The sequence below is a fragment of the Gymnogyps californianus genome, chromosome 6 (genome assembly GCF_018139145.2).
Source record: "Gymnogyps californianus isolate 813 chromosome 6, ASM1813914v2, whole genome shotgun sequence".
In the NCBI taxonomy this organism is placed as follows: Eukaryota; Metazoa; Chordata; class Aves; order Accipitriformes; family Cathartidae; genus Gymnogyps; species Gymnogyps californianus.
The window spans coordinates 17,497,025-17,525,007 of NC_059476.1; the positions used below are offsets into that span (position 1 = coordinate 17,497,025).

Below are 27,983 nucleotides of genomic sequence, written 5' to 3' on the forward strand. Positions count from 1 at the left end.
TTTTTGAAGGATATGCTGGATTGGATGGCAAGTTTTTCCTAAATAAATAAATATAGGTTAAAATTGTGATCCCATTGACCTCTTGGAATTCTGAGCCTAAGGGGAAGAAAATTTTTTTTTGTTTGGTGGAGCTGCTTTCTCCTATTTCAGATATCTTTGTACCTACTAGTAGCTTTTGTTCAACAGTTCAAATGGTTCACAGGTTATTTTCTTTATAGTGAACTTCCTTGTTACGTTGTGTTCATTGCTGTTCACTTTGCTCAAAAGAGTGCTAGAAAACATTGTTTTATAGGACCACATTATTTAGTACTGTGCTTAGGTTTCTGTCCCTTGAGCCTTTTTAAAATCTTTCAGAGGCAATGTGAAGAAGCATGGTGCTTTGACTTTGTCAAAATTGCATTTGTAGTACATGCTAACATAGGTAAACTAAGCATTAAGTAGACTAAATCTGGCTCAGTCTGAAAATTGTAATATTTCAAATAAAACAAGAAAGCTTGTGAAGATCAAGTACTTTTCAAAGTCCCTCATCATGACAACTTCAATTGGTCTAGCTGCAGGTAGCACAATAATTGCTAAAATAAATATACAGTACCTCGTTCTTCTGATAGGTGTAATCTTCTCTGTAAAATATGACTCGTACTGGCTAGCTTGTAATTACTGTGTGCCATTTACTTGCTGAATTATCATGACCTTTTTTAAGTAAATTGCGGCTGGCCAGGTTTTATGGTAGAACTCTAAGACTTGCAGCAATCTAAGTTTTTACATGAGAAACGAATTCTTCAAAATGGTTCTAAAAACACTTTTGTCCTGACTAATTTTCCTAGGCAAAGGATAAGACAAATTATGTCTGTTGCTCCAACAGTAGAAAATTAGCTACTATTATTGGCCCTGCATGCATAACAGCTAGTTTTTGAAATGGGCTGGGATTTTCATCGGCATCTTCAAAAGCCAAATGTGATCTGTACTTTGGAAGCTCTTGTCATTATTTTTTGTGTAGGGAATGAGGGGAATTTTTGAATAATTTACTGGAATTGGTTTTGAAGTGGAAGCTTTTTTTGGTCTGTTTACATCTTTCCTGTCTCTTACGTTATACCAATAGGTCTGCATTTATGGTGTTGCTGCAGTTCTGTGGATGGCTGCAAAATACAGTGTTCCACCGAGTCACAAACTAGCATTGCCAAGAAAATTAAAAAAACTTCTTCTGGATATGGCAAGAAAAAACCCTGAAGAAAGACCTTCTCTAGCTGATGCAATTAAGGTTACTAGATTTAAGCAATTTTATGTGAAATCTAGTTGTGTCTAAAGTCTCATTTTAGTGATTTGAATGTCAAAATATTAATTTATTTTTGGTAATAGGCTGATACCTAATTAAATCATAAGCAGTCACTTTGGGGTTTGTTTTTAAAGTTACCTCCCTAGGGACACAGAGGGAAGTGTTTTTAATTTATATTGAAATTGTCAATAAGGTACTCAGAATAGGTTCATAAGACTTCCTAAACTTAGATTACTTCTAACTGACTATTTATCTTGACTTTGTCCTTGTCCAAGAATACCTCACTTGATTGAAAACTTATTTACTGACTGAAAATTATGATCTTTTTTTTTTTTTTAAGACATGCAATCATTATTTACTTGAACATGGTATAAACAGCAAAAATATTTTGGCATTGTTGAATAAATCTGTCTTTAAGGTAAGAGTGCCACCTTTTTTAGTTCTCTGCCTTTTTTCAATTCTGTAAATTGTATTCCAGTAAGATTTTGTCCCCTGCAAGTATAGTTAGATTTGTTCTCTCTTTTTTTTTTTTTTTTTTTTTTTTTTTTTTTTTTAAATTTTCAAGTAGGCTTTAAGTATTGCTTTTTTCTAGTTCTTGATGTTGGAGTGGTCACTCCCCAGATTTTGGTGCCCTGACTCCACAATCTGTATGAGTGAAGAACCAGTGACTTAATTTCATAATCTGTCTTTCATTTACCACACCTCTTATCAGAAGACATTAATATGTAATTGTTGTGTTCTGTTTATGTTTCAAATATGTGTATATAATGCATGCAGCATTCAGTCAATCTATGGAAATGACTTTGTTCAAAACTTTGATTACCTAAAAGTTCTGATTTGAAACAGAGGGTTATCAAGATTTCCAAACAGTTCTACCAGTCCTTAGAGTTTTGTATGTCATTTGTTTTAATTCTCCACCTTGGCATGACTAGGTTGTTACTTTGCAACATTCTAGGTTTATATGAGGGTTGGGTTGGTTTTTGAAGTAATGTGCTGAGCAGAATTTGAAAAAAGAAAATGCTGATAAATTCAGTTTGGACTTCAATTTTTATTGTTAGGATGTTGAGAAAGAAGTAATCTCGTCTCAAGATCATGTTGCTTTTGAATTTAAAAATGAAAAACATGAAATGGACCCTTCAGAGTCAAGTCTAGGTAAGCAGTCAGACTCTGACATGTTTATACTTTGTTTTAGTATTCTCTAGATCAGTTCTGCATGTAAAATTTTCTCAGTCAGGTACACAATTCTTTTTTTTTTTCTATCTAAATTGATTGTTATTTACCTTGCATTTATATTTTACATGTTGTTCATCTTTCTAACTGTGTTTTTGTTTTTAGGATTTGTGCCTATTACCAGTGAAAGTAAACTTGTAGCAGTTAAAGGACCAGTACCCTGCCAGATTCCTCTAAATTGTGAGAAAGCTACATTACCTGTTGCATTCACCTCTCCTGCAACTCACTTTAAGCCTATTATTCTGCAACAAAATGCAAATATAACAAAGTTAGTATATCCTAAAGCAGAATAAGTTAAACTTGAGACTTCATTGTTAAATCTACTGGAATTGTCCTCAAAAAAAAAATTCTTTGTTACTTTTCAGAGAGGTTCACACACCAGTTTCTGGGCAATTCAAGAAAGAGACAAGGCAAGAAAAACATGTGGACCACAACAAATCAGGATATATAGAAGACTTTAAAAGCTATGGTACAGAGGACACAGATGTTGTTGAAATTGCACCTGAAATACCTGAGTGTGATTTACAAGTTCCAGGCCCCTTGTCCCAGATATCTTCAGAAGAGCAAAAGTCAGGCAATGCATTTACTTCTATAGTTAATTTACCATCACCTTCTGATTCCTCACATATTGTACAGGGAAAGAGCATTTCATCTGAAGTTCCTTCCAGCTCCTTAGCTTGTCCTACATCTCCTAATTTTCTTCATATAAATAACATCATTCTCAAACAGGACTCAGAGAAAAGAGTTTTGACATTTGTACCAGTACATTTAGCTGTATCAGAACAAATACCAAATAAACCTCTTCGTTCAAGAATTGCTTATGATTGCTATCATAGTTTGCCAGTGCTACTTTCAAGTACTATTGCAAATTATAAAATGAGCACGCAAACAGAAAATGATGCCTCCCTTTGCAAAGCGCAAAACTGTGAGACTACTAATACACAGAACAAGTTTGATAAAAGTAACCCAGTTATTCGAACCAACTGCCAAGAAATTGAGTGTGCTACTGGTGTAGACAGTGTTTTCACTGAACAAGAATACACACCATGTACTTCAGTGAGTCAAGACAATTCTCATCAATTTGATGTTGAAGTCCTGCCCCAGCAGAACAGAACAAGTGACGCTTTACTACAGGAAGTAGTTCATCTTATACAAGAGGAGTTTGCATTTGATGGCTATCTAGAGAATGGAGTTGAAGTTTTTGACATGGGTATGTACATTTTCTTCTGTATATTATTATCATTGATGTGTAAGAATATTGTTATTAATGTCTTTTTTCTCTTTTTTTTTGTTTGTTTCTTTCTTCTTTTTTTAAACAAGGTAACTTCATTTTAAACTTAAAGGAAATTAAGTTTGGTATGTTCTCTGATACAATTTGTGAGAAATTTTGTGACCTCTACTGGGATGAAAAATTACTGGAGAATCTCTATCAGGTAGTAAATGGAGAAAGACCTTCACATTTATGGTAGGTGTTTTTCAACTTTTTCCTTGTTACAGTTCAATTTAATGCTTTTCTCCCTGCTTCCTAGAAGCAGGAAGGGATATGCTGCTTCTCTTCAGGTATCCTTACTTGTTTCCTGCCAACTGTTAATTTCCCAGTCTATTAGGTACTTCATGGCTTTCCTCATAGCAAACTGCTTAATTGCTTAGCAGAAAATGTTTTCTATTACGCTTGTCTGTAACTCCATCTTAGGATAGCTGAATAATGGAAACCTAAATCTGATCAGTATTGTTTTCAACCATTGATGGAGAGCTTCATAGTCTTGTTAGAAAGAGGCTGTTTAATTAGAAGTGAAATACATTGTTCTTACTGTTCAGTTTGCTTGTTCTGTTTGAGTTTAGTTCTTTATACATCCTTTTGTTCTATTCACACCTAAGAACAAGGAAATTAATTTAGCTTTGCTAGAAATGTTTTACTTAACCGGTTTAGTTTGACTCGGTGTTCCTCCTGGCAGTCTTTTGCAAGTAGCCTGTTAAGTGAGAAAACACCAGCTTAATTAATTTCTCATTTTTACTGTTTCATCTTCAATGATATATCTACCTGAAAAATAATAAAAAACATTCTCGTTTTATTGCAGCCTCCAAATGCAGCATACTTATAAAAGCTACTTACTGAAGGCTATTGTAAACAGTAATCAATTTATATGTGGAAGTTATGTATGGGTTTTTTTGTCTGTCGTGGTCTGGAACTACAAGTTGGAAGTTTTGGCAAAGAAGCTGGTAGATACAGTCTAGGAAAACTTCAGTGTTAAAAGATGTATAATCCCTACAGCAGGTTTCAGAGAGAATAGACTACAACCTGCAAAGATCAGACCCTGACGTGCTGGCCTATATCCCATTTGGGTTGGGATTTTTAAGGAGCCACTGAAAATTGATTGCAGGTTAGGCTCTTAACTCACCAGAGTTGAATGTTATGGTAGGAGAAACTTGAGCAGTTGCAGCTGAATTACTGACATATATGAAGAGGTCATCCTCTATATGAACTTTTGTTACAAAGTAAAGGTTTTGGAAGCGGGAGTGAAAAGGAAATCATCATTTATTATCCAGTATAAAAATACAGATCTACCTTTTAGATCACACACAAGAACTGCCTCAGAATATCTCTGAGACACTGCTTACTTAACATTCTTTAGACAAAGAATATAGCAATTTTTAATTGTTACCTTCTTTGACTTAACATTATGATTATTCTTATTAGGGATGACTTAGAGTCAGACTGTTATCCAGAGGTTGAATCCTGAGTGAAAAACCCATTACAGTAATTTGCAGTCTAAGTTATGCCTGGAGTTATGCCTTCTGTTTGTATGTGTTCTGATACTTTGTCGGAATTTTGCCAAATGCTGTAAAGGAAAATCTCTGTATCTTACTCAGTGTGCTTTAATGTCTGTTTGAACATTTTTTTCTTGTAAAATAACAACAACTGAAACTGAACATGCAAACTTCAGAAGGTAGATAAATGCTATGAAGCCCTTCACATAAATGGTAGAGTCATTTGTAAGATCTCATTTTACTGATGTAAATATAAAAGTATAGGAAACATTAATTTTTCCTGATGATCTTGTATTTTCAGCATAACTGAGGCAGATGATTCAAAGCGTGGCAAGGTATTCCAAGATCTGAAGAAATCTGATAGCTTTTTGGCAAGCAGTGATCAGACAGAGGGTGAGAAGGGACTTCATGTTTCTAGATCTTTGTGTGTGCTAGGAATCTATCAATGACACAAGTTTTGAGAGATGAGCACTTTGAGTGTGTCTTCAGGAAAACACTCATCTTAGCACTTATGAACGTTATCAGTGAATCTCAACATTATCAACGCCTTGGGGACCTGTTGTCTTTTATATGAAGCTTGCATGTGACCAAATGTTGTTGAGTGTGCCTATTTAATTTGCTTTTACTTACTTTTATTTACACAGATGTGTCTGTTGAAAAACTCCCAAAATCCTAACTGCTACTTGTGGTTTTCTTGTGTTCATCCAGTAGATGTTCTAGCAGCATGCTTTAAAGTAGGGAGAGAGAAGGGGGACAGTCATACTAAGTCAGCTCCATGCAACATAGCAAGCTTAGCTAGACAGAGAGGAGAGCTTTAGAAAATGCTTATGACTCCTTAGGTGTTACTGAAGAAGTTGAGGATTGATTGAAGGATGACTGTGCAACAGATCTGGTCCTTCTTTGTTCACTTATCAGAATTAAAACAAAACTAGGCAGTAAAATAAATAAAATGTATTAAAATAAAAAGTGGTATTATCAATAAAATTATTTACAAATTCTGGGGAAGAGAATTGTACAGAAATCTAGAAACTGAATTGCCTGGATTTAAATGGGCATTTTTAACTATTCATCAAAAGGGTTTTCACAAACAGATGAAATAGAATAGTCTTTATGTCTCTCCTAGGAATTCTTCCACTTCCCTATTCTGTCCACTGAAGTGCCTTTTTAAAGATAGATAGCAAAATGAACGGTGGGTCAAATGATTTGTTAATCAAGATAGTTTCACCTTTTGATCACAAACTTGGTTACAGGACACCATTTCAGGGAGTCATGGAGGTTATATTAGTGATTGTTTATTTGTACTTCAGCGTGGGTTTTGCATTTTTCCTGGCATACTTTGTGATTGAAGGTTTACAAAATATTCCATCTTACAGTAACTGAACTCAAAACTGACCTGAGACTGGTAAATCCCATTATTACAACAAAACCATTACCCTTTCTAGGCTTGGTGTATTCATGGACAGCTTGTATTTGGTTCCTGTTGTATCAGTATTTCATTTTTTTTCAAGATAATTCAGCCAAGTTACAGCATTTAAACTTGGTTACTTCTCTGTTTTGAGCAAAGTTAAACTGTGTGTTCTTCACAGAATGGCTTATACCCCTACATTGTTAACTGTTATGGCAAAACATAAATTCGTAAGTTTGCAGTTGGCTGCTGTCATTCTATGTTACAGTTTTCCGTTTTGGCTCAGAATGATTGCAGATGTAGAGCCACAATTTCCCATGGGGTATGTGATTTCTTTGCACCAGTAATTTAGGTCCGTTTGACTCCAAGGTGGCATATCTAAGCCCTGGAGGGTTGCTCAAGTGAAAAGGGAGACTTCTGGCAGGCGTAAAAGCTCCTGTCAGCATCATACCAACCTTTGACTGTCACCTCAGTCCCTTAAGGTTGGTAGTAGCCGTTATAACTGCAAAGAAGTCCCATCATAGCTCAAGGGAGTGAGTCCTGTAGGAGTAGAAAGTTTAACATCTATGTCCCCTTTGGCTGTATCAAGTGTTCTTGCCCTCTATGTATGGAATAAAAGCTTCAAGACTTATGGATGGAAAAAACCTCAAGAGCTAAGCTTTTTACTAATGCGTGCACAGGTCTGACATATTTAACTTTTGTTTTAAAGCTTCTGTACTATGCTTTGTTTAAATGCTTGTTGTATATGCACAGAAAATATTTTGTAATTTTCAGAAATGTATTGCTTAACAGTTCTGAAATGTCTTTAACCTTTATCATTTTACAATGTGTAGTTGAGAAAAAGCACAGAGCCAAAATAAGCATCTAGCAGCACTGTTAGAGCACATAGGTAATCTCATAACTGTGTTTTGTATATGTAGTGTTTAAGTTCACCAAAGCATGCATTGCAGCACATGACCATTACTTCTTTCCCCCCCATACACCCTCTTTAGGAGAAGGGGAAGCAACCTTTGATGTGAAGGCTGAGCCTATGATAAATACATCATTAGCTGAAATGGATTTTGATGAGTCATCTATGGATAATATCAAAAAAGAATTGAGGCTGCAGAATACTATCCCCATAGAGAAAGAGCGACAGTGTTTACAAAGCAACAGCTGTTGTATTGGTCCAGGCTTTGCAGAAGAAACTATAGAGCCAGAGGAAGAGACCATGATAAAGATAGCTGGAAACAGCTACCTTGTGTCTCCTAATCTACCTGACTTTCATGGCTGTAGTCCTGGTTGGAGCAGTGCATTTTATGGAGCTGAATGTTTTGATTCAGAAGTTCATAGTTACATGAAAAACCTTGGAAAGCAGAAATCAAGTGAGTCACAAAATATAGATGCTAAAAAAGTGGTGAGTATATTGATTTAAAATCATTAAGATACCTCTTTACTTGCTGGTTAAAAGTATGATAATATTCGTTGTGTTATAGTGAGTTGAAAACTCCTTTCTTCTTTTAAATACTGATTCTTAAGTGTTTTAAAATCCTCAAGATTTGTGATGTTTTATCAATAAACCAGGGTAAGGGTAGTATTCCAAATAAAAAGAGCACTGACATGAAATTGATAATCACTGACCTACAACCCATCTTTTCTTCCTGAAGCTGACTGAAAAAGTACCATCTGCCGTATGCACCAACCCCATGGTGGTAATATTATAGAAAAGAGCTAAACATGACTATGATTGATGTGTATCGCAGGCTCTCAAGAGGTCCTCCCTGTCATGTGCTCTGAGCCCTTTTCCTTGGTCACGGTGAATTCCCTGACAGCTTCTCACCATTTGCCAGCAGAATGACAGTTATTTGCTCACATCTTCTCTTGGAGATGGCTAATCATCAAGATGAGTGCAGCCTTGTGCCTTTTAAGCAGCTTGGCGGGCATGGGGGAGCATGGGTAGGGGGGTGGGTTATTTTAGATGAGCGAGGTCTTCCATTCCCTTAAAGATCATGTTGATCACATTTACTTAATTTTTACACTTGTGCATCTATCTATAGCAAGCTTCAGTTTGTAAATATTTTTGTAAATATTTCAAGTTCAAAGCCACAGAGTAAGGATAATATATGAAACTGCAGAAATCTATATAGTTGGAGCTGGTTCATGGGAAGGAAAAGGAAAAATTTAAGTAACTGACTTATGAATACTCGAAGACCTATTAGTATAGGGACACCTGGAATCTTTTGGTGTCCCTGAGAATGGTTAGTTGTCCAGTTTGTGTATCCTTACTGTATCTGCCAGATACATGTTTAATAAAGATGGAGCAGGAGTTGCACTACTCTTGTGGATTTCCTTACTATGGGCAGTTAGTTGAATTTGTTGCTTTATTTTTTAAGTGAGCTTGACAAAGTGGAACTGAACAGCTGAGAACACAATCTAGGCTTCTTTGTTTCCAGATAGCCAGTTTAAATCCCAGTGGATCTATTTACATTCTTTTTTTTTTTTTTTTTAAGCACTGTGACCTCACTTCAGTTTTCAGTGAAAAAACATAACTATTTTTCTGTTATTAGGCAAGTTAAAGCCTGAATCACTGAGGATGTTCTTTTTTTTTTTTTTTTTTCTCCTTAACATTCAGGTGTAAGTCTATAGGAGAAAATAGCATGAGAAACTTGACCTACTATTGGTTTGTGTAAAAATAAATAAATAAATAAAATTTAAAAAAGTTTTCAGGACTGTCACTCTCAAAAATTTCCATCTACTCAAAAGTTCCTATTTCTAATCCTATAGGGCTGTTTAATCCTGTGTAAGCATGCTAGCCAGAGAAAAATGGGCTTGCATAATCTCCCTTACTTGAAGGAGTAATTCTTGACTGAAGAACAGATTTTCATGAGTAAGGAGTTTTCATAAGCATCTAAATAGATTTTTTTTCTGTTTCAACAGGCAGTCTTTTTTACTTTGAGATGTTATAAACTAATCAGCAATTTAGTTTGGTTCAAAAGGATGAATTATCTTCTGAGTTCTTGGCAATTATTTTCCCTATTTAACAGGCATATAACAAAAATGAAGCAAGATTTATGGTGCTTACAGTCTGCTTTGGAATTTGCTTATGAAATTAATGCATGCTATTATACATTGCTACTATATGCGTTAATGCATAAGAACTTGGCTAACCCAACAACCATACAGGAGGCTGGGGGGAAAATAGTCATGAGGTATCTGTGTAGAAAATTATATTGTGTTCATGCTCAGTACATTCCACTGGAGGAGGATTACTCTTGATACAAAGTGCAATTTGTTCAGTTTAGCAATTAGTAAACAATTCATTTAGAGAGCAAGAGAATGCATATTCCGATAGCTGAAAAAGATGCTTACTACTCTGAGGATAAGTGAACTAATCTTCCTTGTGTTATCTACAATTAGTGTGAAATCTTAATAGCTGGACAAAAATGAGACTCTAATCTTATTCTGTCTCAGTAATGCAGAAATAATGTATGTGATCTGGACTGCATATGAGGCCAGGTGGACAAATAAGAATAAAATAATTATCTGCAGACAATAGAAGCTTGGTATCTTATATAAATAGTCTTCCTAATTTGTGAGATCCCTTTGTGTCCAAGTTACAAGGAATACAATTATAAACTGTCATCTTCAATTATGAAGTCAAATTCAGTTTATATTCCATCATTTTCTTCAGAGAAGATGATTAACGGAAGATTAAGTACTATTATACAGCATAGAAATGTTTTGAATGCATTGCAAAAGAAAAGTTAATTTTCACAAAAAAGCATGCATGTGCAGATACTTATATTCTCTGTTGTACTGTTTATATAAAAAAGTCTTGGTACACTAGAATATTCAGGTATATAATCTCAAAAATGTTTTAAATAATATTGTATTAAATGTTCTTTCGTATTTTTTTATTAAAAATGCTTTTTAAGTGTCTTGTTACTACAAATTCAACACAGGGTACTTTAAAATATCAGTTACTTTCTGGTGGTCTGACTATTTTTATTCCTTTCACTACCATAGCATCAACAACTTTAATCTTTCTGCTCGCATTACTACAACACTGACTTTCTGTGAAACCCAGCTTCTTCCAAATGTGTTTAAAATAAAAACTTACAGAATCATAATGCTCTAATTGCAGCAATCTTGAACATTTAACCTGAGCAAAGAAAACCTTCCTAAAATCCTGCTGTTTTTCCAAACTCCATCAGTCATGACAATTTCTGAATAAATTATTTAGCAATATTGTTGAAATGAGATGAATTGTTACAAGTTTTAACTGGTCAATATATATAAGAAAGACAGGGAAAAAATATGAAACTGAAATTTATTTTTCTGCTATTGCAGCAGTCAGGAGATGATGATTCTTAGCTGTAAGACAATCAATTATCAACATGTAGGTGATAAGCAGCTCTACCCAGCTTCTTTCTGCTGTCTCTTTGCTGCCTGATTCGTCAAACCAAACACTACAAATCAACTGTGAAAATGTATAGCATGATTTTAATCTCCATACCAGCAGCTGACAAAGACCAGTTCATATCTCATTTTGAACAATATGGATGTTGCTGGTACTGTTGATAGGGGTAGGATTTAACATTTATAAGTCCTTATGTATTGTTGTACTTGGATGTAGCCAACAGCTGTATTTGTACAGCAGTGTTTTCAGCTAGTTTTATAATATGAACATTTATATGTGTTATACTTGGAGTACATGTTATTTAGAAAATAAATGTAGTTGTTAATCATTGGCATTTATGAAGTGTTAACACTGTTAATGTGTAAACGATTAGTAAGAGCTGTGCAAATTTCAAGGGAATGATGTACTGTCTGAACCAAAATACTGAGAAAATAAAATAGTCTCAATGTGAAAATTAACGTGAGTTTTCTGCCAAAGTAGAAGCTCAGAAAAGTTAATTATTCTAGTTGCCAACTTCTCACTGTAAAATCTAGTGGAGAAAACGCGTGACCCATATCCAGTCCAGGAGGACTACAAAGCCCAAAGGAAGGCTTGTAAGTGGCTGTTTCGAGCAGGAAGGTGGTTTGAGTCACTGGAGGAAAGTTCTGCTTGCAAGGTAGAGCTGTTTGTCTCCAGCCTATCCTTCCTTATTTAAATCATCTGTTAGCCAGTTTTATTTCAGAAACCAGTTCCTTGATTAACTGTCGTCTAGTTTTCATTGTCTGGCAAGGACTATATCAACCTACTTTTTGCCCCAGGTCTCTGACAGATTTTTAAAAAGTCAGCAATAAAGTTGAGCTGATTCTACAGCTGTGCGGTAAAGTGTGCTAAAGCAGTGTTTAGGAGTTGCTATTTGAAAGAGTGAATGTTTAAAGATAGATAGACGTTTGAGCTTGACTACATTTGTCCTGACTTAGTGGCACTACCCTTTCATAGGTATAGGTCTACTTGGTCAGTTTAAGTCTAGTCTGCAACTGGAACTTAGTACTGAATGAGAGTCTAACCACACAACAAATTACAGTTTTGGAGACATATACATCTCATTAATACACTTATCTGTCCAATGAAAATATTCGTATGATTGAAATGTTTCTGTATTCACCTTCTAAAACTAAATGCAGCTAAATTTATTTAGTTTTTTTAATTTTGTGTACTTGTAAGTAGGTTTGAGAACATGCGGGTTCTGAGAAACTCTGAGTGCCAGAACATATAATTATGTTTATGACAGAATTAAATATTCTGCCATAAACATAATTAACTTTTCTATTTTCCTACTGGAACCTGTTGGATATTATCTGCACCTTCGATAGGCTGTGATTTAATAAGATGCAAAAAGTGAAACATTTGTTATATGATGAACAATATTAACACTAGGATTAATCAAGCTATTGTGATTCAAAAAATGGTAATATGTACTCTTATGTTTGGAATGAATGTGAAATAGCTAGCATAAAAAATATTTATGGATCAAGGTGACACTTTCAATTGTCATAAAAATAATTAATGCTTTACTGTGTAGGTGCTTATCAGTTCATTGCCATTCTTAAGGTCAGCAAAGGTTAATCTTCATTTAGAAAAGTTAGTCCTTAGGCAAGCAAGCATAGTATATGTCCCATGCCTCACAGCACCTCTAGTCCAGGAGCTGCTGATTTTGCACCCTCATACAGAGTGCATCCAGACAAACCAAACCAAGCCCTTGCAGCAGAGCAAGAAGGGAAGGTAGCTACCAGGGCTGCCATTTCTCCAGGGGGATGTCCAAGTCTGCCCTCACAATGAGAAGAGCTTTTTTTCTGTAGTCTGGTAAGCTGGCTTCAGTTCTCTTGCAGCCCCAAGCCTTCACCCTGAGCCTTTGCCCTTTTCCTCTTTGCCCACACTGGGTTTCAGTTATCCCCTGGATCTCGTAAGCTACTTCTAAGAGTCTCCACCAAACTTTGGTGCAGCCAAGCTGTGACTAGGATGTTTCTAGTGACAGTTTTGCATATTCTGGCCACAGTTTTCCCTTTCCCATTCCTTTTCTCTTTTCCTTTCCCTTCTGCCAATATTCTGCATCCTTTGGTGGAGCCACCCTTCAGCATGTAAAAACTTATGCTTCAAGGACAGATTGGAATTTGCAATTTTCCCAAGTAAGCAAAGTCACTCTGTCATTACTTTGTTCCCTAGACTAAGGGATGTTCTATAGAAAAATATCCTGACAAATTAAATGTACTTCAGAGGGAGCAGAACAATTGAATGTATAGCTTCATCAAAAATGTTTATATTCTAGACCTACCGAAAATGGAAGATGTGTTGTGGAATAGACTGGGAATTTGCTACTGACTTTATTGCTACTCAGCTGAAGTTATTTAGGGGACAAACCACCTCTGTCCATCAGATTCCAAACATCAGAAAATGGCCACTCTTTCTGATTCCCTTTCTGTGTTCATAGTCTCTTAATCAACTTGGTTTCACTTTAATTGGTGAAACAAAAACAAACCTTAAAGTAAAAGCAAGCAGTTTCCAATTCAGAATCGGGATAATAGCTTTTCTGTGCTTTCACTATTCTCTATGTGATGCCTATGTAGCGGTAAGTCTTTTAAAAAACCACAGGACTTTTGTGATTCTTGCTGCTAATGAACTATGTTAAACCTTTTGAGCTTTTCTGAAAAAGTGACAGGTTTTTCACAAACTCAAATTAATTTCTAGTAAGTCCATCCCATTAAAGCTAACCTATTTACCAATCTGTTGTTTGATATGTTAGCTCTGAGCTATGTGTTTTCTGATCACTCTGCTTGTGGGAGTTCTGTCTGCTGCATTCAGTAAACTTACTCCATTTAAAATGCTGTTTCATGTAAGTGGGTCACTGGTAGTTAGCTTAGGACCCAAGTGCAAAAGCCACCACTTTTATAAAACACAACACACATGTTTGTTGTTTCATAATAAATCAGAAGCTGAACCCAAAGTGGATGGCCCATTTTCATTGGTTGGTAAAATAATGAAACCTTTGATATGCAAACAATTATAAATGTTTATATTAAATTTTATATTATTGTGAGAAGCCCAGTATACTTTCATTTCTATACATTGCTTAAGTTATATAATTCTATAGAAATTTAGTTTATTTTTTCAATTATGTAAAAGGCATAAATATAAAATATGTAAGCTGAACTTCAAAACTGATATATCCTTTATTTATAGAGCAGCTCTCCTCTCTGCCTTCTGACCTGGTTGTATAATATAATGTACTTATACTTGTTTGGAAACCATTGCTTTCAGTCAAACATTCAGTTCTTGCTGCAAATATAGGTCAGCTGCTTAACAGAGCATTTTTGGGGTCTGCACTGATTTCAGAACCCATCACTTTTAATTCTGGATGACTTCTGAGTGTAACTCTTAAAAATGCTCTTGAAAACAACCAAATAGGTGCAATTATAACTAAAGGCATATTTATACAAATGGATTCAGACAAACTTCAGTGCGGTCTCATCATACACAAACCAGCTCCAGTACTTAAGTTGTAGAACTGTGGCATTACTAATGCTTTTCTGGGGACAGATGATGCCTGCTGTAATTTGCCTGTAAGCACAGATGTGAAAGGTAGTTTTTCCTCGTTAATATCATATTCTTGTCTCTTTGGATGTTCTTTTTTCCATACAAAATAATTCTCTTCTAAAACTTTAGTTTCCTACTAGAACCTTGCATTTACCATTCTGATTAGAATCCTTTTTCTCTTTAAATAGGAACTAGAACAATTGCTAATGATGGAGACAAAAAATTACAGAAAGACCATGAAGTTTTACCAGAAACTATTGCAGAAAGAAAGAAGCAGCAAAGGTAAGATTACAGCAACTTGCCAGTAATTAAATGGGTGCCTAGTACTTCTAAGGATTTTTTTTCTGTAAATCAGAATCATTGATGTTCTTATGCTGCATGTTTTAAATCTAAAGGTCCTGAAACTAAATCTATGTTGCCCAAATTGAGAGGACAGCTACAGGAGATGAAATCAAAAGTGCAGTTTCTTGAACTGGTGAAGAAATACGTGCAGGCAAGTCAGACTTTATTTTGCTTGTGTTTCATTTGTCATTTCATTACTGCCTCAGTGTAGTTAGCTGCTCAAGTCAGTATATGAAATGTGAAATGTTTTGTGTCAAAGTGCAAATTAAGTAGGATCTAAAAAAAAATTATTAAAATAAAGGTAATTGCTACTAGTATTGTTTAAAAAGCAAAAAAAGCAATTGTATGAAATGCAATTTGGCTTTAAGTTGAGTTGACTGCATTTTGTGTGGGTTTTCCTTTTTATTTTCCTATGTTTTATTTTTTCATGGCTTTGCATCTTTGAGCAGATCATGTATGCAGAGCAGTGGGGTGTGGAATCCTGTGTGCTGCCTACAGTCATTCACAACAGGAGAACTGACGCTGTGGATGTGGCACCTACGGATGAGTCGTCATTGCTTCTTTACTATAACACAGAGAAACACCAATGTAATAATCAAAATGGAATAAGAGTTCTACAGGCTGGTACACCACTTGGTTTAATGTCTTATTTATATTCTAGGTATAGTATATTTTGCACATCCTTAACTGGGAGTGGGTTGAGGCATAGTTGCTAATTCAGGAAAAAGTAGTCTCCGTGATAAATCCTAGTTACTCAACATTGCATACATTCTCCTCTCTTGTATCAAGTTTAATGTTATTTCTATGAACACTTATTTACAGAAACAGGCATGGAGATGGCAAAAGACAGTCTGATAAGAAATAAGCCAAACTGCTAAGTTTGGATTTGATTACAACTTGAAGCATTTGATAATAAATCAAAAACTAATAACTTTAAACTTTTTTATCCTTTACTTATTTGAGGTTTTGCTCTGATAGTTGCCATGGAATCAAGGCTTTATGTTACTGCCAGCAGTATAACAATTCTTCAGAACATATAATTTGATAATTATTATTAATAGGGTCTGGATGTAAAAATGTATAGGTTCTGTTTTACAGGTTATTGCCCCAGTCCTTGGGACTGATCAAGATGCAGGCTTAGCTCAGGGCTTAAATGGGGACAAAGACGTCCTTTAACCTTCAAACTAGGGTGAGGGCAGTGTTGGTTTAAGGTGCCTGAGCCATAATAGCATGAAGGATGGAAACTGCCTGAGAGAGTCCATCAGACTTGTGCCACTGTGGAGGGAGCAACTTCCTCCCAGCTACTTCTCCCAGCTCATCCTGACTCTGAGACCCAGTTACTTATCCTGAGTGCTGCTTTTCCTGGTAATTAATATTTTGCACAAAGTGAACAAATTGTTTTGGAATCAGAGCTTCCATATTCATCAAACCCAAACTTTCATGGTTAGCCATAAGCCATCAGGGAAACATGACAATTGACCTATGTTAAGACCTTGAGTGTCTGTGTGTATATATAAAAAAATAAAACGCACTCATTTTTAATGTGTGTATAATAAGTATATTCTGTTGTTAAAGCAACTACTGCTCTAATTAGAGCTACAGGAAGTATTTTCTTGCTTGAAGTTTCTACTTTTTATGCTGTTATTACAATAAAAATCTTTTAAAACAACATCAAGTGAGATGATAGATAAAAGAAAATTAAGTATGTTCTTTCATACTATTTAGAATGTAACTTTTGATAATAATAGAAATGTCAAAGTGGTTCTTCACAAAATTGCAGGTAGAGAAACTTTTTTTTAAAACAAATTATGCTTTCGGTGTTGGCAATCACAATATTTGATGTGTAAAAGTAAAAAGGAATCAAGGTTTTATGTAGAGCTTGAGAATTTAAAATCCCTATTAATTCTTCATATTTTGAGGAAATTTTTGCTGTTGCTGTACTCTAATGCAAGAAGAAATTGTGTTCTTGCTTGTCTGAACTTTTTCTTGTGCTTCACAGAAATGCATTTTTAGAAGGTTATGTACAGCAGTTTCTCTACACATTTCGCTATTTCTGCACACAAGAAGAATTTTTGCAGTTTCTTCTTGATAGAATCAGCAGCACTTTATCCAGGTACAGTAATTTCCTGTGAAAAATATTATCAAAGCACAATTGACTTTTCCCCCCAATGGCAAATAGCTGTTTCTGAAAAGAACTACTTAATTAAATTGAATTTTGATGTTTGTTTTTGTAAGACTCTCTTGACAAGTGAGAGTGAAACTAGAGCAAGTGCTGTATTTGACAATGTGCTTACTTCTTTTTTCTTTTGAATCTGAGTCTTACTTTTGCCAGTTGTTCAGGGATGGGTTTTAAGTACAACCACAGCTTTGTTTCCATAGAGCCATGGATTCTAGAAACATGAAACATAAGAATTTAAGATGGCACAGTCAATACCGAATAATACTTGTGGTTTTTTCAACACTTATTTTAAATTGGAATTGAATATCAATTTTGGTGAAATAAGTGCCTTTTTCTTCTCACCAGTGCAAGCCTGGATCCTTCCACTTCACTTACCAAAATATGTAACCGCAGTTTCTACATCCTGCAGGCTTGGATTGAAGACTGCTACAGTGTAGACTTTGCAACAAATACTGATCTTTTGTGTACCCTAAAGGAATTTATTTCTTCCAAGGTAAGTCAGAATTTCAGTTGAAGCTTTAAGAAAAAAAAAAAATCAGTTGAAGTCAGTTATGGTATATGTTAGATTGTTATTACAAAAAACTGTCCTAATTACAATTAAAGTAAAAGAAAAATAATGCTATCTTTGACAGCTATGTGCAATATGTCTGGTTTTGGACAGACATGTATCTTACAACTATACTGTGTCTTGCTTATAATTTATGGGAAATTGAGTTCAATATTCTGTTAACTTGTTTTGCATTTACAGGTTGCTCCATTAAATGGCTATGGTGAGCGCTTGTTGTCATTGCTTGAGGATGCTTCTGACAGGAAAAGTGGCAGCGCTCATCAGTGCTCCAGCATGGACAAATGTGAAGAGGAGAGCGAGGAGGACAGAAAAACATTACATTCTCTATGTAAAAAACTCTCAGAAGATGTTTCCAGAAAGGCATGTCTTTTCTTCAGACTGCAGTATATGGGGCACATTTCCATATATCATTTTCTGACAAAAACTAGAGTGTCCAGCTTAGGGTCTACACCCTGATTTAGTAAAATTTATGTACCTGCATTTTAAATTTTCTTTTGAAAGTATCTAAGGCTTAAACAGTTCTATAACTGTGGAAGTCATCGTAAGCCTTAATTGCACTGTGTCAACTGTTTCAGTAATAATAGATCACATAGATAATCAAAATTTTGAGAGGAGTTGAACTCTTCATCCTTGATAGTAGCATGTGACTCATAGTTACTAGGAAACATTTTCCCCCTTGTCAAACATTAATACTTTTTATTAGGCATATATCTTTGTAAGTCTATAGATATAGGAAAACAGTGGGTGAGGGGTTTCCTGCTAGAACTTCAAAGCTTGTAGCAAAAACTTGTCTGAACTTTTGTCTGTATTTACTGGTTCATATAGTGTGCTAGTGAAAAGTAACCCCAGAAACTGGAGCATACTGTAGGCTTTTGCTGAAAAAAGATCTCTCTACAGAGTGACCAAAATGACATGTGGAAGTCAAATGTATCAATAATGTGTAAGTTGAATTTTGAATCAGCCTGTTGATAAAGGTGCAGAATTCCATGGGGTATAATGGGGATTCAACCAATAAAGGGCAAGCGGAATAGAGAAACATGAACTTCTTTTATTGTCACTGTATCATAATGATACTGGAAGGTGGAAGAAGGGAAAAGAATGGAAAACCAAATATTTCTTTGGAAAGGGCTGTTTGATTCTAAGCAAAAAGAGTACAAGAAATAGTAAGAGATAGTAAGAAGTAAAACATAAAATATAAAACTTCAGAATATAAACTATTTTATGGCAGCAAGCTTGAATACACAAAAGTTTCAATTGTTGATTGAGATCTGGTAACCTCCTGCTCAGACTCATCAACTGTGCGTATTATATTAGCTTAAAATAGCGATGTTGAATAAACCAATTAGTGTCTGGGCTAACCTTGAAGATTAGCTGAAAGAGTTTTGCATCCACAAAGGTGTTTCTCTAACAAAACATTCCAGAAAGTTAAATCAAGGGGAAACAAAATGTTTGCTTTAGAGAAGTTGTAGCTTTACATATTTTTTTTTCTACAGAACTTTAACTGGAAACTTTCCAAAGGTATGGGACCAATTGCACAATATCAGAGAGAGCAACTGTACACTATTTCATCAGTTTTGCCAAAGCCATGCTACAACAGTTTTACAGAAGAATTCCCTGTCTCCTTTGCTAAAGCAGATGAAGTGGGACCGTATCTCTTAATAGAATACAGTGCGCAACAGCTTTGTTGTCAGCTGACGTTACTGCAACAGGTACAAAGGACTAGGTTTACTTGGAAGTACAAATAATATCTATCTTCTTACTTTATACTCGGCCTCCTTTCTCTACCATTTCCCAACACTGTTTCAAGCTTATTTCATAAGACTTTGAATTAAAATAATCTGGTTTTCTCTTGAAATCTCTACAGTAAAATTTAGAGTGGCTAATTCTATTCTTAGGGTATGATCCCTCTGATGAATTTTCTGAAGGTGGGGAGGGGGACCCTCTGTCATTTTTATCCCCGAGCATTTTAGAAGAACTGCTAGATCTAACAACAAATAAATCTTGCTCTTTTTGTTTAGGAAGTATTTCAGAAATGTCATCCAGTACACTTTCTAAATTCAAGAGCACTCGGTGTTAAAGACAAATGTGTTGCTGTCCAAAAGTAAGTTGCTTATTTTAACTGCCCTTCTATTCTGTTGATGCACAATAACTTAGTGTGTTATACCTTTACTACATCCAGGAATAGAGAAACATTTTAAATACTTAATATCTTTTTGACAGACTAGATAGTCTGTTTACATAAATCTCTGAATTTCAGGAGATTTTATCCTGAAATACATGTGTTTGTATACATGTGTTTGTATATGTACCTATGCACATATGTGTATGTGGTAGGTGACATTTGCAAGGTGATTTCTTTGAAACCTAAAGTGGGTCAGGCCAAAATATTTCTGAAGACTTGTGTTAGGAGAGTTGCTTCAGAGGTTTTTATTTTTGTCAGAAAAAATTGTAATGGTTTCTGAAACAGGCTATTTGATAATGCCTCTGTGTATGTATATAAAATCTCAATGACCATTACAGAATCACAGAACAGATGAGGTTGGAAAAGACCTCTCAAGATCGTGTAGTCCAACCGCCCTGCCTTGAGCAAGGTCAGCTAGAGCCGGTTGCCCAGGATCGTGTGCAGCTGGGTTCTGAAAGTGGATGGAGACTCCACAGCCTCTCAGTGCAATGTTCATTTTGTACTGTTAGGTAGATGAAGTATCAGTATTCTCAGATACATAAGAATTTTCCTATAGTTATTAGAGTGGTTACCAACCTGTTTAAATTACTTGCTCAATGGTAATTAATGTTTTCATGCAGCCACATGGACCTAATTATATTTGATTATGGTCTACTTCTTACATACTCAGTGGATTCACATAGCTTCTAATTACTACTTGTTAATTGCACTACCTGTAGAAGACTTTTCTGTCTAAGGATAGGGAATGAACACCTAAAGCAGCTCATCTTTTACAGATTGTTAAATGGCAGAGGCTAAATCAGCCGGTTTATGCTGATTTGGGGTTCAGGCATAGGAAACAAAATGTATGGTGCCACTAGGTATCAGGCTTGATTTCTTACGTGGCTGCAGTTTTTAATGAGTTTGGATTTCTGGCTGTTATTTTGTGTCAGATTGGATGGTTTGTTTTATTCAGTAACAAGTGGTGAAGGTGTCTTTATGTACAGAAATGTATACTGCATATGCCTATCTTGTAATCACATATAATTATCCTGTAATTATAACGAAGAAAAAGTAACATAGCTCACTATGTACTTTGTAAAAGATTATAAAATCAATACTGCAAGCACTGCAAAATTATTTTAAATGGTTAGAAGTTGGCATCTTCACAATCAAGATTTTCTTTGAAAATCCAAAGTCAGCATGAATTATTTTTGCCTTTTTTTTCCATTCTCTCCATAGAGCTGTTTCTACTGAGACACTTTCACTTAAAGTCTGTAATTTGTTTCTGTCGAAGTGCATACAAGACCAGTACCTTCTACAATTATTAAGAAATGCAGACAGTATCAGCACCTGGGTTGCTGCTGAAATTGTAACGTGTCACACGTCTAAGGTTCGTCATTGTTTTATTGTATTATTAATTATGAAACGGTTATTTATTTGTTATTGTATATGAGTTGCTATGTAGCAAAGCTGCAAGAAATATTCTGAAAGACACCTGTGAGTGGGCAGTTAATTTGGTTTGTTGTCACAAGGAGGGTCTTGGATGTTTTGTAGTAGCAGGTGTCAAAATGTAATAGAATGTAAGAAATGGGTTGCCTGAGGAGAATAGATGTCAGACTTTAACAAGGACACCTCGGTGACAGAAAAGAGAAAACCTTGTGTTGGAGGCAAATGTTACTACAGTCAACAATTTTGATAACATTCAAAAAGAAAATGCATCTCTTCTTCTTCCTTCTCATTTAATTTTATTATGTAGATTTATGTAGATTTACTATATATATTTAGTATATCTTAATATTTTTTACATATATGGTATATCTTAATTTTTTTTTTCAGCTGCAGGTGAGCTTGTTATCAAAATTTCTTCTTATAGCAAAATGCTGCTATGAACAAAGAAATTTTGCTACTGCAATGCAAATCCTAGCAGGCTTGGAAAATCTTATTGTACGACAGTTACCAGTAAGTTTGAGACTCTGTTCTGTAACTATTTTGCTTAACATAATCTTGTTTCAATATGGACATTAATGTGAAAAACAAAAATATATTTTGTTTTATTGTAAGGCCTGGAAAATTTTACCTGCAAAAGTAGCTGAAATAATGGAGGAGCTCAAGGCTGTTGAGGTATAGTATAAAGTCTTTAATGTAAAAATACTTCTTTGGGGTTGGATAAGATGCAAGATCTGCTTAAATGGGTGCCTCTGCAGGATGAAAGCCACAAGTATTACTTTGTCTTATGAAGGAGATTTTAATTCGATTTAAAACTGTTGACTCTTAATCTGAGAGTTTACATTAATTTTCATCTCAGCATTTCTCAAAAATGTATCCTGTGTGACTGAAAATTAAGAAAGAAATTTCAAAGCAAGCTAGGACATTAGATACACTTTTTCTGATGATTTCTGCAGGAGCTTTGTGGTTGTAATCTGTTTTGAAAAATCTTAAATGTTTATTTTATCACAGGCATTCTCTTACTGATCTATCCAATTTTGAATCAGAGTGAAGTTCTAAAATGTAATTTTGGCTGTGATTTAGAACAATTAAAAGTTATGTATGAAATATCTTTTGATTAAAGTTACTTTCTTTATCTCTGTACTTTAAAATGTTTGCCACCAGATTAATTCATAGTGTTGTCTTTAACTTCAATGCCAAAAGTTAAAATTCATGACAAATAAATACGTAGTGCTAAACACATGAAGTGGAGAACTTCTTGAAAAACCTGCCCTGATATTTAACATGAGATTTATCTGTGTACATTTTTAAACTAGGTGTTTTTAAAAAGTGACAGCTTGTGCTTGATGGAAGGAGAAAGATTCAAAACACTTCCAACAATTCCATCAGCCCATGTTTTGGCTATGCATGTCCAACAACTTGAAACTGGAGGGTTCACAATGACAAATGGAGCTCACAAGTGGACTAAACTTAGGTAATTATTTTAGTTATGTATGTATGTCATGTAACTTTTTAAAATAGAATATTGTCTAATGGGGTAATGAGAGCTAATGCAACATTTCACAGTTAGCAGTTTAATAGTTTCAGTCATTTTGACATTTAACTAAAGGGGCATATACTATGGAAGAGAATGCTCGATGCCTTTGATTTTCCTTTAAAGTCTGGGAGTTTGGGTTTTGTTGGGGTTTTTTGGTGGTGTGTTTGTTTGGGGTTTTTTTATCAGCAGCAAAACAAACTGATCTTTTTTTACCATATTCTCTTTCAAGAAATATTGCAAAAGTTGTGAGCCAAGTTCATGCATTTCAAGAGAATCCTTATACATATACACCAGATTTCAAGCTGCAGTCTTACCTCAGGCAAAGAATAACTCGTTTTAAAGATGCAGATATTTCTGCCTTGGCAGCTGACAACTGTGCCAACTTCCATCAGATACCAGCAGAAAAGCATTCTCGAAAAATTCAGGACGCACTGCGCAGAATGAAGGCAACGTTTCAGTAATTATTTACATTTCATCTGTTCTATTCCAAGTGTGGATTGTAAAACTGGATTAAGTTGACTTCATCTCCTGGACCAATTGGCAAGCAAATACTTAAGTGAAGGACTTAAAATACTATCTCAAGTTGAAATGATTATATTTCTTAACATGGAATTATAAAATGCTGACTAATAAGATTTGAAACCCTGGCAACTGGATGACAGATCAAAAGAATGAAAATAAAGATAAAAGTAAAGAGAGAGTATAGATGAAAAGGATGATTAATTTTGTCACTGTTCTTTAGCATAAAAAAATAATTAGCCCACAAACAAATATCTAAAAAATACTGTGGAAATAAGTTACAATTACAGCTTCTGTTGCAAAGTTGGCCTAGGAGACTTCAAAGTATAGTTCATTAAATGTTGAGTATATTTTTATATAAACATAGTACACTTGTATCTTGTCACAGTGTGCATATAATTCAGGGACACAGATCCTCTGCTATCCTGTGCATATAATTCAGGGACACAGATCCTCTGCTATCCTTTGACTGTCGGTGTGTCTTGCTTTTATGTTGTGTATTATAAAAACTATAATTGACTTAAATAATTGGCCATCTTTTTCTTCAAGCATACTAAGGAAGGAGAGGAATGCCATGCTGCAACTTTTTTTTGTTTTGGTTTTAATGTCATTGCACTAACCTATTTCCAAATGAAAGTAAGATCTGAATCTAAATATTACCACTTTGTTGCTCTGCTTCTGCCCTCAAGGCCTTGTGAAAACAGTAAATGTGAAATTGCTTTTTTTTTTTTCCTGTATTCAGCACAAGAATCACTTTGCCAATTTGTGTACGTATGTATGTGTGCACATTTGATTATGGCTTTTGCTCCTGAGGTTGCTTTTGTAGATTGCAATGCTCCAGCAGCATTAAATAGAAGATAACTGTGTGAAATGTAGATCTGCAAATTGTAAAACTTTGGTGCTAACCTATTTATAGAGCTTATACTTACAAGACCTTCTAAATGGCAATGAAATGTGATGCTATTGCTAGAAAGTTTGTTGAGCTACCCAGGTTTATGCAAGGCCAAAACGTTAAGGCTACAAATTAGTTACAAATACAAGTGTTTCTACCAGAGGGAACAACAGTAGTATTGGAAGAGAAGTGGGGAAGGGCAAGAAACGGCTAAAATGAGCTCTGTCCTGAAAGTGATTTGCTAGAACTGTATTTAAAAAAATGAAAAAGAAAGTGTTTTGAGAGATGTGAAGAGCAGATGTGAACTAACTGTCCTGGCATGTTTTAGTGATGGAGGAAGATAATGATGTAAGAAATGGGAATGTGCACATCTCGAATATTTTGCAAATTGTACTATTGTATTTGACAGAAACGCATGTGCACATGTTAAATTGCAGATTTTTCAATGTTTAAGAGGAAAGCTTCTCCTTTTCTCTTGTCAATAACGGCAATATATACATCGCAGGCCACCTGCTTCTCATTTTTCTCAAACACAAGGTATGTCCATGCTTTCCATTAAATACCTCAGTTACTTTTTCATACTAATATATTAATACCAGACTAACTTTTGTGCTCTTACTGGTTTAAAAACTGGAGAACTCAGTCCTCAACAGGGTTTTCTTCCATTTGTTCTACTTTTAAGATGATTTCTTTTGTTATTTACTATATGTAGGTTTAGCATGTCAGTAATTGTAGTATTCTGACTTACCCTTAAGGAAGTAAAAGGTGTTGCTATTTCTCTAAAAATTGCCAAATGTGAAAGCATTTAATCTTTACCTCCTATCTTTATATAATACAGTGATTTAAGAATGTTAATGATAGTCTTATCTTCAGACATACACTTCACATATTTGATCTATATGCATTTATTTTAAAGAATTGTTTTTATTAGTAGTTATTTGGTTTTTCTTGATTAAAAATTACCATTCATTTAAAGCCACGCCTTGCCTTTGAAAGACAGTAAAATTTAAAGTAGTATAAGCTTTACTAATGTAAAGAACTCCACAAAACTTGCTAATCACATGATCTTAATAAATACTTTTTATATAGTTGCCAGTCAGACTGTTGAAATTGCTTTTGTGGATTTACTTTATCATTTATATTTTGCACTCATGATAATTAGCTCATATATTTCTTACAGTTTTATCAGGATTTAAAGCAACTACTACATCTATGAAATATTATGTTTATTCTATGACAATAAGTGGTGCTATACAAGAATTTAAAAATCATCTCGTCTTCTGTATAATGCTTCAGTCTATCAGACCTTATATTGCTATAAATGCATAGTATTGAGTTATGGTACTACTTTGGGGTGTTTTCATCAATCAGATGTTTAAGATTTTGTATTTAGACACCACCCCACCACAACAACAAAAAATGTAAATAGCTATTGAAAAAAAAAATCACTCTTTTACAAGGAAACTGGTTTGCTTTTGTCCATGAACAGAGATGTATGCACATCTTATGTGACACAGATTTCAGAATAAAGTTATGTCTAGCATATAACTGTACTGCTTACTTATGATTAACAAGCAGGAAGGGTTGGGCTAAAGTTTTCTCTCTTTGTGGGGAATGTCCTTTTAAAAGAAAACACAGGACAAAACATGTCAAAGAAGCAAGTTCAGTCGTATCTAGTTGGCAAAAAATTATTGGCATCAGTAATTGTGTTGCATAACTGAGGGACTATGCAGTCTGGCCCCATGTTTCCATTCCAATACCAAATTAGAATGTTTGGAAAAAATGGAGTTTGTTCTTTAAGCCAGAATTGCCACCAGCTGTCCTAGTTCTTCTTCATTTTTCCACACTTCCCTCATCTTGTTTTTATGTTGTTTATTTTTCAAACAGTGACCCATGGAGCTTCTGAAATGACGTCTTCTCCTTGGGAGCCTTTCCAGTTGCACTGTGCATTGGTGTTCTTTCTGTGTCACTTTGCAGGTGTCTGTCCCCAGGATCCCTGGGGTTTTCAGGCCTCCTGCTAGAGAGCTGGGGACTGTGTCCTAGTTACGCTAGCTGCATTTGAAAGCAGGTTTCCAGCTCCAACACCTCCAGAAGCCTGCCAGGAAGTGGCGATGAATTCAGTTGGATCCTATGAGCTATTCCATAGAAGCCCAAACTAAGAAGCTGGAAAATATTTCATGAATCAACACTGATTCATGATTCTGACAAATTTCTTTCTTTGGAAATTTTTAAACCACTTCTAAACTTTACTTTTATGGTTTTCTACGTTCTTCCTTTATGTATTGGATCGGTTTCATAAGCATTGCTGAGACTCATAACTTCTGTGAGTACTGTATGCAATTTGCAAAGGATTAAGATTTTAAGGAAATCTGTTTCTAAATAACAAACTAATGAACTAAAGTTTGAAAGGAGGGAAGCTAACAATAATTTTTCAGTTTTAAATATATGATTGGTTGTTTCAATCCTTGATATTACGATAAGGGAAAGAGTGCAGATAAATTATTTTTCTCCCTCATACTTCCTTAAATACAATCCAAAGCATATCCACATTTAAATTACACGTTGTGTTCTGTTTAGAGTTTTTCCCTTTTTTTTTTCCAGAAAATCTTCTTTCTCAAAACATGCTTTATAAATAATTATTCTAAAATACATGTTGAGCTTTAGAAGGAGTCTCAAAGCATTGGAAATGCAGGTTTGAACAGTATTTGAAAACTCAAGCCCCATAAATCAAGCTTAACTGAGCGGTCATCTTTGGGATTTGCCTTGCTAACAGGTGTTCTTCACCTATAAATATTTTTGTCTTCCTTTAGTTATTAAAAATATGAATATTATAAATGTAAGAAATTTTCAGATAGTCATTTTAACTGCCCCCACTACAATATGCATTGTAAAAGTTTTTTCCTGAGAGATCTTGTCATTATTTTAAGTACCAATAAATTACTAATTTGTGATAGAAGATTCCATTGGGGGTTTTTATGTGATTTCGTACTCTGATAACTCTCTAAAATACATGTGAGAATGAACAATTCCACGTTTCTAATCTCTATTTAAAAATTCTTGCAGCAAAATGTTTGAAGGACCTTTTCATGTGGCTGTTTATAATCTAGCAAGGAGTGACAACAACCCCTGTAGACTAGAAACTTTGACTTGCAAAATCTTCTTCCCTCCCTTTGCAGAGAGAAGCTCTTTAATTTCTTCTGTTGCAATGTTTGAAGAAGGCTTTTAGCTATTATGTGAAGGTTCTTTGTAGACGACCTGAAAGTATGCCAGGACAGCTTCAGCCTGGCATTATTTTAGTATGCTTCCTGTTCAGTGATATTTCAGTACCTCACATGCAAGTGGAATTAGCAGTTGCCATATTACATCAGGCCATTGCGGTAATCTAGTCTAGGACCTGGTCTTTGCATCATTTTGTTTATTCATTTTTGGTCTAATGTAGACTATGCTTTGGTAACTTGCCTAAAAGGCAGGAGTTGAGTATCTGTCTTGTAAATCTGTCCTGTGTCTTAGCTGTAAGATTATTTCTTGAATCCTTCATTCTCATACTAGGGTTGGTCTTGTCATTCTGATGTTGGCATTATGTAGGTGAAATATGTACTGGGTTAGATACTAAAATAGATACTGTGTTTTAAACTGGTAGAACTCAATTGTCATAATGAAATTAAGAGCTTAGAATACTGGATAATTTGAGTT

General features: G+C 34.9%; 1 protein-coding gene across 1 annotated transcript in view; it reads left to right on the top strand.

Annotated features, from left to right (window-relative positions):
• KNDC1 (kinase non-catalytic C-lobe domain containing 1) overlaps nucleotides 1-23,349 on the top strand; it is a 65,515-nt gene extending 42,166 nt beyond the window's left edge. The window contains exons 10-30 of the mRNA XM_050898948.1: nucleotides 1,100-1,258; nucleotides 1,614-1,691; nucleotides 2,332-2,425; nucleotides 2,609-2,771; nucleotides 2,869-3,713; nucleotides 3,824-3,968; nucleotides 5,574-5,665; nucleotides 7,670-8,073; nucleotides 14,832-14,925; nucleotides 15,039-15,136; nucleotides 15,435-15,646; nucleotides 16,985-17,098; nucleotides 17,510-17,657; nucleotides 17,913-18,092; nucleotides 19,226-19,441; nucleotides 19,751-19,833; nucleotides 21,136-21,286; nucleotides 21,733-21,855; nucleotides 21,958-22,017; nucleotides 22,659-22,816; nucleotides 23,109-23,349. Of these exons, the coding sequence (XP_050754905.1) occupies nucleotides 1,100-1,258; nucleotides 1,614-1,691; nucleotides 2,332-2,425; nucleotides 2,609-2,771; nucleotides 2,869-3,713; nucleotides 3,824-3,968; nucleotides 5,574-5,665; nucleotides 7,670-8,073; nucleotides 14,832-14,925; nucleotides 15,039-15,136; nucleotides 15,435-15,646; nucleotides 16,985-17,098; nucleotides 17,510-17,657; nucleotides 17,913-18,092; nucleotides 19,226-19,441; nucleotides 19,751-19,833; nucleotides 21,136-21,286; nucleotides 21,733-21,855; nucleotides 21,958-22,017; nucleotides 22,659-22,816; nucleotides 23,109-23,340 (3,849 nt within the window). The 3' untranslated portion in view covers nucleotides 23,341-23,349. The remainder of the gene's footprint in view (nucleotides 1-1,099; nucleotides 1,259-1,613; nucleotides 1,692-2,331; nucleotides 2,426-2,608; nucleotides 2,772-2,868; nucleotides 3,714-3,823; nucleotides 3,969-5,573; nucleotides 5,666-7,669; nucleotides 8,074-14,831; nucleotides 14,926-15,038; nucleotides 15,137-15,434; nucleotides 15,647-16,984; nucleotides 17,099-17,509; nucleotides 17,658-17,912; nucleotides 18,093-19,225; nucleotides 19,442-19,750; nucleotides 19,834-21,135; nucleotides 21,287-21,732; nucleotides 21,856-21,957; nucleotides 22,018-22,658; nucleotides 22,817-23,108) is intronic.
• Nucleotides 23,350-27,983: the final 4,634 nt, after the last annotated feature.